General features: G+C 60.6%; 1 protein-coding gene across 1 annotated transcript; it reads right to left on the bottom strand.

Annotated features, from left to right (window-relative positions):
* Positions 1-9,300: 9,300 nt before the first annotated feature.
* BXZ73DRAFT_84152 (uncharacterized protein) lies at positions 9,301-10,392 on the bottom strand (the record flags this gene model as incomplete). The annotated part of the gene is made up of 6 exons (XM_048023971.1): positions 9,301-9,651; positions 9,783-9,810; positions 9,882-10,031; positions 10,136-10,188; positions 10,245-10,275; positions 10,340-10,392. 6 exons carry the CDS (start codon positions 10,390-10,392, stop codon positions 9,301-9,303), a joined length of 666 nt encoding a protein of 221 aa, XP_047870714.1.
* Between the last annotated feature and the right edge of the window lie 261 nt (positions 10,393-10,653).

Genomic DNA, 10,653 nt, shown 5'->3' with positions numbered 1-10,653 from the left:
GGTTCGTAGTGAACCTCCCCCATTGTGCAGTCGGTTATCCTTGGGTGGACTAAACATCGGCGGCTTCGCGACGCCAGTCAGGACCGGTCCCAGGTTCGCGGCGCCAGTCAGGACTGGTCCCCGGCTCGCGACGCCAGTCAGGACTCGTCCCAGGTTCGCGACGCCAGTCCGGACTCGTCCCAGGTTCACGACGCCAGTCGGGTCCGGTCCAGGCTCGCGGCGCCAGTCAGGACCGGTTCCAGGTTCGCGACGCCAGTCAGGTCCGGTTCCAGGTTCGCGGCGTAGCTCTTCAACGCCCGCGGTCATCCCGTCGGTGCCCGCGCGAACAACAGGCACAACGGACGCAGTGGCCGCTGGGGATATATCATTCAGCGGATGTCGGAAAATGCCGGACAATTGAGCTACTACTGACCGTTGATGAGAGCGAGGGCGACAACGATATAGAACTTCATGACTGAGCGGAAATTCAAGAGTCTCTGCGTGAAGCATAGTTGGTGAGCCGGACCACAGAGAAGATAATATATGGATGATCTCACGATGTGTAGGAGGTGTTCAGCGAAAACGGGGGATGAGGCCTGAGTTCTGACAACAACAGCGAGTGAGGGTGCCTTTTATACACCACGAAAGTACGCACACCGTTGTAATTTTCAATCTCCCTGTCGACCGCATGAAATGCGTTTGGCAGGTTCACGTTTGCGATCGTCAATTTGCCCTCCTGGTATTTGTCTACTGCTTCTAGATCTTTCAGCAGTGTGGACATATAGTACCTGGTGGAATGTATCGCGGCCAGTCACTCGGGTAGCATCTGCTGAAGATTGGGACTAGTACGCAATTCATTGTATACCATTATTGGTGGATGGAAATTGCTTTGAGGCACGCCAGGTGTCTAGGACACCCAGAAGTCTATGTCTATGGTCGTCGCCGAAGAGCCCGAGGCATCTCGTGCATTGGGCACGCGTGGACCGCCCAGCAAAGACACATGCCGCCGGATCTCCACGATCACGATGAATTGGATATCGCGATTTCATTGGCATACGAAATCGTATTTGTAGGGGGCTCAAAGGGGGCTGTTGATCATTTGAATTTGCCGGTACGGTGTAGTACTCGTTGAGCTGTCAGGTGCAAGTCCTTGAGCCTAACATGAAGCTGGCGCAGCAATATTTGAAGCGGAAGTAAGGAGACGAAACGTCGTCCGCCTACATAGGGCAACGAGTTCACTCACCAAGGAGATCTCACCATGAGCACTCTTCGTGCGCTCAGGGGGAGCTGTGTCGCGGATGTCCCTGAGGCCATTTGGGGGTCTTCGCGCGAAATCGTGGCGATAATAAACACTACCGTGCCGTTGCTATGACGGTGAGCCCATAGTGGCTGGTCGGGAGTGGCGCATGGTGTGCTCAGAATTAGATTGAGCGGAGCTCTACATTTCATTCTCCGCCAGTGCTGTTCCTGATCGGAGATGGCTGCGGAGCACTGCATACAGGCGCTCCGGATGGCACTGACGAGAAGCGAGTGAATACCATGAGCGTACACATGATATGGAGGACTGTCTCTCTCAAACTCAAGGTCCGACACCACCGCGTTTGGAATCAGCCTCTGATAGGACCCTCTATAATGTGTTAGAAGTGTTCCCGAACGGACTACCAATTGGACATTGAGCAATACAAAGTCAAATCCTCGCGCTCCACGAACTCCTTGAACAAAACTGATGAACGACGGTGGCGATTAGCAGAAGGTACATTAAATCCGATGTTATCCCACTCCAAATTATCCGTGCATCAATATTCCTCCAACAGGAGAGACAGGCAGCGCACATGGAGTGCAGGGTCAAAGGCTCGCAGCGGAGCGTCGGGCACGCCGGTGGCCCGCAGCTCGGTGCTGCACATGGAGCGCGTCGGATGCGCTGGAGGCGATGCACCGCCTCCCCGTCCTCGGACGGCGTGAAGCCGGACGCGCACGATTCTGCAAGAAGTGCCCCACATGAGCCTGACGTCGAAGTAACAGCGCATCGGGGCTCACCGATAACACACGCGCCCCCGCGGCACGCCACCCGCCCTGTGTGCGGGATCGCGCTGCAATCGCGTCCCCCGTCTGCGTTGCGCGCCCCGAGTGGTGGGTCGTCCGCGACGCACCCGCCGCAGCTCTCCAGGTCCGTCCGCACGTCCACGCACTCGCTCCCGCGGATGTACCCGCGCCCGTCCGCGGAGATACCGTAAACGGGCAGCTGCGCTGGCCGAAGCGACACTGCACTGCCCGACGTCGGGGGGTGCTCTGGCTGTTGAGGCTGGAGGGGTTCGCGCCGCCGACATCGGCTGCGGACGAGACGTCAGTCGTGGGCAAAGAGCAGGAAGGGGTAAGGAGCGCACGGCAAGTGGGCCCGGAGCTGGGGCAGGACAGCTGGCCGCCGAGATAGTAGGAGGAGCATGCGGACGCGGAGGCCGCGCCGACGACGGAGTATGCGCCGGCCGTGGCGCACTGCGCGCAGGTGCTCGCGCCGGGGTGGTCGGAGTAGAATCCGGAGCAGCTGCGAACACACATTTGTGAGCACGCGCGCGCAGTGCACCGCGGATCGAAAGGGACGTACCAGGAGCAACATGCGAACGCGCCCTCCCACGAAAACTGGCCCGCGGGGCATTCCTCGCACTGAGTCGCGCCGTCACCGCTGTACGACCCGGCGGCGCAGAGCGTGCACGTGTTTCCGTTGAGGTATGTCCCCGCCGGGCATATAGGAGGGTCGACGATGCAAGTGGCCGAGTCCGCGTCGTAATGGGTCCTGTCCGCGCAGGCGTGGCACTCCGATGAGGCGGGGTCGCTGACCTCACTGCTAGGGCAAGGAACGCATTCGGTACCGTCGGTGGAGTAGGTGTTGGCCGCGCACGACGAGCACTCGCCGTTGAGCGGGTACTGGCCAGGAGTGCAGGTGGGTGTGTCGGCGACGCAGGAGCCCCAGTCGTAGTGGGTACCGGAGGTGCAGGCGTGGCAGGACGAGGATCCGGCGTCGCTGACTTGCGCGTCGGGGCAGGGTACGCACGAGACACCGTCCGTCGAATACGTGTTGGATGCGCAGTCGTAGCATGCGTTGTTGTTCACGAACTGGCCAGGGGAGCAGGTGACGGCGTCGATGACGCAGGCGCCAGAGTCGTAATGGGTCCCGGAAGCGCAGCCGTGGCACGACGAGGATCCTACGCCGCTGACTTGCTCGTCGGGACATGCCACGCACAACGTCGCGACAGGGCCGGAGTAGGTGTTGACTGGGCAGGCCGAGCAGCCTCTGCCGTCGAAGTATGCGCCGGGTGAGCAAGTGTTCTGGAGTGTGCACGAAGCGCTGCCGGGGTTGCTGACCGTGCCGGAGGGACAAGCCGTGCATCTCGATGCCGTACCTGCGCTGAATGTGTTTGCGGGGCACGAGGAGCAGGATGCGGCGTTCGCGCCGCTGTAAGTGCCGGCGGGGCAGGCCGAGCACCCACCCCTCCCAGTGATGTAATACCCGTCGAAGCAGGTGACGGCAGTTGATGAGACTCGCTGTATGAGTGCGAGGCCGACCCAGAAGAGGGCGGTTGTTGTCATGAATGATCTTCCTGAAGTCTTCGCCATAGTGCCGTGAGTCGGTCCAAAAAGAGTGTATGAAGCCTTGTGACCGGGAGGGAAGAGCAGAGCGACGGAGAGGCAGGGAGGGGGATCGCCAGTGACGGAAATTGACTGCACTGTCCGAGGAGCTTTGAGGTCGCTGGGACTGGCAGCGGAGGGACGGTCCCTGAATATCCTGCAAAAGTGGGTGACTCCGACGGCTTGTGGCAGGACGGCGGCCAGTGTGGCAGCGTCTGGGGGACGTTTCGTCAATATCCTGCAATAGTGGGTGCTCCGATGATCACTACTTCATCAGGACATACGGAGCCGCACTGCCATAAAATCCCATGAGCTGCGACACACATAGCATATGGAATGTCGACGGATTCAAATATCCTCATGGCCATCTTCGCCCCCTCTGCGTGCGTTGTAGAGGCAGACTCTAGACGAGCCACTCATGCTGCCACGGGGAGATCGAGCTATGTATAGGTTAAACTTACTCAGAGGCTCGATCGCTAATCCTGGCGGTAGCTGTGCATACGGCGCTGAGATATTGCAGGACCCTGTGCTTGTAAAAACATCTTCGACAATTCGCACCTGTTCTCTGGCACTCGGACTGGCAGTCGCCGTGGTTGAATTTTTGAAAGGCAAGGTGTTGCGTGGGCGCTTCCGCGGCGCGTTGCGGATCGGAGCGCGAAACTTCATTTCCAGGGTCGGCTTGATCCGAATCGGTCCAGAGATAGGCGCTTCGTTGGCCCCTCTCAGGCAGCCTCTCAGCATCGCGCTCGCCCACTGGTCTATTCTCGACAAGCTCGACAAGTACACACCCCTCGATCAGACTCGCCTGACTATAGCAAGCACTAGACAGTTTCTGCCGTCACCACCTTCCGAGTCCACCCTTCTACAGGTCGAGGCGGTGCACGCGTGGCAGCTAAGTGGCGATGGAGTCTTGCAAGAAGAAGGCCACTGGGTCATCCCAAGCACCTACGGCGTGTGGTTTCACGTCATCAACGCAACGGTCGCACGACACAGGTGCGGAGATTCGGAGGAGTTACTCGAGACTAATACTTCGCCTACAAGCATGATGCGGAGAGCGGGAAGTGCCTCGCGCGTCGGGATATGTCAATCTGATCACGCTGACGGTGCTCCCTAGTCTCGCCTAGTATCCGCAGACGTCGCCCCGAGCCTCGCCAAGCTGCTCGCGGATTGGAACGTATGGGACATGGTCTACGCCGATCCCCATGCATGACGTCGACGTTCTTGTTCAACATAGGGGCGTTCAACTGGTCCTCTGCGCACCTAACCTCTCACCAACGCTGCCCTCCGCATTATACCGCGAAGTTCGGTCTCCAAACAATCAACGCGGAAGCCGCTCATCCGAACTTCTCGCTTCCTCGTTTGAACTGCGGCATTTCAGCGTGATAGACATCGCATTCCGGATCCACATCCACTGGTACCGCGGCCATGACGTCCACCGGTCGCCTTCTCTCGCCGACTCGTGACACCTCCGCTTCTGCGGGCATCAACCTGGATCAGTGCCAACGTTGTCCGGGAGATGCTCGAAGATGCCGGAACACCCACATGCGCCGGTCAAATTCGCTCCACTAGTGGGCCGAGGAATAGCCCTCCAATTCTCCTGCGCGAAGGAAGCACCGGCGCGGAACATCGTCGCGGTGATGACGACCGCAACCACTTCCCATGACCCTCACCCCGAGCTCAAGACTCTGCGCAAATCATGCGCACGGGATGGGGCGGGCGTGCGCGCCTTGGCGGTATATAACCACCGGAGCTCGGACGAAGTAGAACCCCAGCAACCGCCATCCGTTCAGTAGCTAGTCTCGCGCTTCCTCCACAACTCCACTCCATTCTACCCCACCTAGGTTCTTCGCCATGATCTCCGCTGCCGCTCTTGCCACCGCGCTCGCCTTGGGCGTCGCACAAGTCACGGCCCACGGCGGCGTCCTCGAGTACGACATCGACGGCGTCACCTACAAAGGGTGAGTCCCCCCGCCTCCACGCCCCCAACCCCACTGACGCGCGCGCCCTCGCAGCTTCAAGGCGTACAACACCCCCGTGGGCCAGAGCTCCATCCAGCGCGAGTGGGACACGTACGACCCGATCACGGACCCGACCGCGTCCTACATCTCGTGCAACACCAAGGGCGCCACCCTCGGCTCCGGACAGCTCTCCGCTCAGGTCGAGGCCGGCGCGACCGTCACCGCCTACTGGAAGTGCGTCCGCCCGTCCTCTTCCTCACCCTAACACACCAACACCAGCACTCACACGCGCCCCCGCCGCAGCACCTGGCCGCACACGATCGGGCCCGTGATGGTCTACATGGCGAACTGCGACGGGCCGTGCACGTCCGCTCAAACACCCATCCAGGCCACGGCCAAAGCTTCAATCCGTCGCTCTCCGTCTGCTGTGCTTCGGCCGTGGACTGTATGCGCGGTTGAAAGAGCGCGACATACGGCTAGTTCTTCTCCTTCTCCTGTGCGGCGACGGGGACGGCCTCGGAGCCCTCGATGGTGGTGTACTGCGGGGGCGCGACGAGGAGCTCGGCCTCGTCGAAGACGACGTCGTAGACGGTCTCGTCCTCGCGGGCGCCGCGGAACGCGCGGGCGGTGAGGAGGACGACGACCCAGACCATGCGGAGGAGAACGCCGATGCCGCATCCTGTGGGGCGTGGATTGTACGGCCAAACGAGCAAAACAAAAGGGGGAGAGTCAGCGCACCACCCGACAAAGACGCACGGACAAAGATAGACAGCGATGGTCGGGGGTGGAGTGCTGGGAGGTATAGAGGGAGAACACTCACCGAGGACGAAGGCGACGGCGCGTCCCTCCCAGGGGCCCAGAGTCATGAGTGCGTGGTGCACGCGGCGGAGGAACGACTGGCGCATCATCCTGTGCCCGCGGTGGTGCGCCCACATGGGGCCGCGCGGGTCCCCGCCTTCGGCGACCAGCCCGGGCCTGACGGCAGTTCCGACGAACGGCACGAGAGGCGGAGGGGGCATGTGGCCGCCGTGCGGGTGGGGCGGGGCACCCTCGAGAGGGACGGCGATAGGCCCCATGCGGTGGTGCGGGGCGACGGTAATGGGCTCGAGGCCGAGGATCTGGCGGAGGGCGTTGGAAGCGTCCAGCGCCTTGGTGCGCATTCCCTGGCACCAGTGGTGGGCGCCGGCGGAGTGCGTGTCCGAGGTGGAGACGGCGACGATAGGGCCCTCCAGGTGGTTCATGGCGATGCGGGCGACGGCGGCGTCGTTGGCGTCGGCGTCGGGGACGGCATGTCCATAGCGTACGCTCGAGGAGACCTCTGTGACGACGATCCGGATCGGGCTCGCGTTCGCTGGAGGTGGTTGTGTGGAGGTGTGCGGGGAGGAAGGGAAGGATCGCTTAGGAGGAGAGGAGGACGGAGGAGGACGACAGGGCTTACCCAAGCTGGCGCCGAGCACCACGAGTGCAGGGAGTACGCCGATTCGCATGTGCAGAGAAGTGATTCTAGTGCTTGTGTTGTGGAAGTGGGTTAGGGGTGTCTGGAGAAAGCGAGAAAGATGAAGGAAGGATGAGGAGGAGGAAAGGGTCAAGTACTGGCTGCGACGGCAAGAGCCGCCCTCGTGAGCTCCACGTGCGGCCGTCCATATCCGGCCGTCCGCCACTCACAGCACCGCCTCAGTTCTCTCTCATGAGTCTCATCCTGCGTTTCTTCGTGACTCGTCCGGATAACCTGTGTCCTCTCTGGGTATCGGCCTTCATACACGAGTCAGCTCAGGCATAGAACCTGTACTCAATCCCCTGGAGAGCGGTGCTTCATGTGGCCACACTCGAGTCAGTCTGTCAGGGGTCCACACAAACATCCAAGTAGCCGTATACGTATGACACTCAAACGACGAGGCTCTACACACGCGCCATTGCAACCTGTGTATGTGCTAGTTCCGCTCGGATCGAGAAGGTGAGCTCCCGAAGACTATACCAGCGGTATCGACTGCCTGAAACTTTCCAACCCATTCCAGTACATCTGCTCTGCGCAGCAAGCTCTGCCCCGTGGGAGTGGCACCTTCCTGTGCCAGTTCTCGGTACGAGCAGTGGTGTACTCACGTTTATATAACAGGATCCCAGCTGGGAATTCGTGGGTTGTTCCCCTCCCCGGTGCGTTCTTCTTCCATCCCCTGGGAGTGTTGGTTCTTACTCTGAGACGTCCGTAATCATGTTAGCGTACAGTGGCCCGTTTATGCAGCACTCATGAGTGCAATTGCATCAACCCGTGTCCTCCTTCTTGATCATGAATGATGCACTGCAGCTTCTGCCCGACCCTCCGGATCCTCCGAATGTCTCAAATAAGTTCGCACCGTGGCACCAACACTCGGGCATCATACCTTGGGGCGAGCGGGGCGCATTCCGAGATCCGGGTGTCATGTAGCACCCTTCCTCACAAACCCGGCTCAGAACTTGCGTCACGACGCACTCAACGTCCACAACACCCGTGCGGTGGTCATTGCTCCATCACTACCTAACATCACCACCTGCGCCAGAAGGCGAACCCGGAAGTGATTTAATTTCCTGCGCATCACGCTCGAAGCCCGTATTCGCGCCGTCACCCTTCCCAGGCTTCCTCGACACCGGGTGGCTGGATGCCGAGCTGCATGACATCTTCACGGTCTCCAAGGGGAAGCGTGAGGCTGCAGGGTGTTCGGTGGGGGATCTGGCGCGTGCGAGGTGAAGAGTGCATGCGCACCGACCTGGGCCCTGGTATGCACGACGTCGAGCTTGACTGCGTAGCCAGCGAATGATAGATCTCACTTAGACAGGCGGCGTAATTGTTGCGGTTGTGGTTGTTCGACAGCCTGTGACTAGGCGGCGGCCCGACCCGCCTGTTACTTACTTATGTTCCTCGTTGCCCATATCCGGGTGGGTCAGTATCAAGAGACGACAGCCCTCGACGGACATCTCGACGAGCGCGTGGTCCGCACGCGTCGATCAGGCAATGGAAGCCCGCGCGCGATGAACAGAACGCGTGGACAGAACGCGCCTCCATCCGGGGCAATGGGTATTGGAACTGCTGCACCAACCGAACGTGAACGCGCCGATCGCGATAGCATCGTGCCCGATGTCCGCCGTCCGCCATCCGCGCTCACATCCGGAACTGAGAGACCCGCAGGGGAACCAAGTACTAGCCCACCGCGGGTGGATGGGCGTGGCGGGCGCTGGGAGGCGTCCCCCAGGAAGGGCTCGCCGCGCGCCCACGGGCGTACGTACGTCTGCGCGCGAAGTCCCAGCACACTCGCCCGGCGGGCCCAACGCGGGCGGGCGGGATCAAGATGGAAGAGCGAGCGAAGGCCCCAGGAGAGGGCGCGTGGTCGCGCGGGCCTGGCGGGTGACACTGCACATCACGCCAAATTTCCTGTCAGGATATGTCTGGGATATGATGAATATCGCAGATTTATCCAAGGTTTTTCCTGGCAGGGAAGTTCTGGGACATTCCTCGAAACCTCACAACTTCCCAGGAATATCCTGTGCACATCCCGGCTGGCGCTTCCAGGGTACTCGCTATTCCGGGCGCGTTCGTGGACCGTGGTTCATACAATATTGGTAAAAGCATGTATATATTCTGACGTCTATGCTACTGACACGTGCTACAGGGATGCAGAGATACTAGCGGTAACCTGGATTCACAATAATACGCAGCAGCTGGCCACAGTCGGGGAGCAGGGTCCGCTATCGCGCCATGGACGGCACGTCAGGCGGCGGCGACGGCGGTCCACGCGCGCGCGTCGATGACGCCGAGCACGCCGATGTTCTGCGCCTCGCCCTGGACAGTGCGGACGAGCATGAGGAGCGTGTCGATGCGGCCGACAAAGCGGGGAACGTTGTCGAGGAGCTTGGCGTCGTTGAGCAAGTTGAACACCGCACAGATCGCCTGCGCGTTCCGCTGCCAGCCCTGGAGGCGCCCCATGTCCTCGCGCGCGCGCCCGTAGGGCCCGAGGACGCTGAGGACGCCGAGCATGCGGTCGAGGAAGGGGAACGTGCGCCGGGTGTAGAAGTACGCCTTGAGCGCCTCGATCGGGTCGCGGTGCGGGTAGGGTGGCACCTGAGAGACATCTTGAGGAACGAGACCGACGCGGGGCCACAGATCGCGAAGAGATGGGTGGGGAGCCGAGCGAGGGCCAAGTCCTTGAGGGAGATCGTGGACCTCGGTATGGTGCTCTAGGGAGGGTTGACGAGCGGCCAGTCCCACATGTAGAGCATCCTGCAGATCACGCGTGATGGAGAGGAGGGATGGCGAGGAGGAGGATATGGGAGACAGAGCAGAGAACGCACCCGATGCCCATCGCGGACCAGATCCTCCATACATGCTCGGGCGGGATCTCAGCGAAGGTTGGGCTCGCGGCTGCCGTGCGACGCTCTTGGGTGAGGGTTTGAGCGGCCGACGATTGCACCCTTGCAAGTACTGTAGCTAGTTCAATATGACTACGTATATATGAGACAACCAAACAGGGAGCAGAGAGCCAGTCTCGACTGCAAAGCGGCACACGCGCTGCAACCTATACCACTTCTCAGGTGTTTGCACTCACCTCGACTCGGGCGCTCCGTTGTCACTTGCGTCCATCGTGTCCATCTTGTCGCACTGACTTCAAGGGGTATCGATTCCAAGGCAGCACGCAGATGAGACGAAGGACGTACCCGGGCATCATCGCCACACCGTTCGGTCGCACTGCGGATGTTTTATAGCACAACTCAGTGCGCATATAATCACCCAAAGAATGAGCAATACTCACCTTTGCTGCTGTATCCGCCCAAAAATCCCGGGAAAGCCCGTAACACCCTTCATGCATGTATAACTGCGCTTGATCTAGCCTGATCGGAGGTGAGGCACACCTGACTGGGGATAAGTAAACCGCCACTGAACACAGGCACTCAAAGGTAACGGACGTCGGACGACGAGCCTATTGATAGAGCGGTGCGGCGTTGCGCGATGGGGTGTGGGGGATGTCATAGGGATGGCTGGACATGGCACTTAAGCCTGAGGCCTGAGGAAGGATGGGGGAATGTAGCAAGGGAAATGCAAGGTGCTTCTCGACGCGCAGACGCG

The sequence above is a fragment of the Epithele typhae genome (assembly GCF_022376455.1).
Source record: "Epithele typhae strain CBS 203.58 chromosome Unknown BXZ73scaffold_273, whole genome shotgun sequence".
Taxonomy (NCBI): domain Eukaryota; kingdom Fungi; phylum Basidiomycota; class Agaricomycetes; order Polyporales; family Epitheliaceae; genus Epithele; species Epithele typhae.
This window is presented reverse-complemented; position numbering and strand designations above follow the sequence as displayed.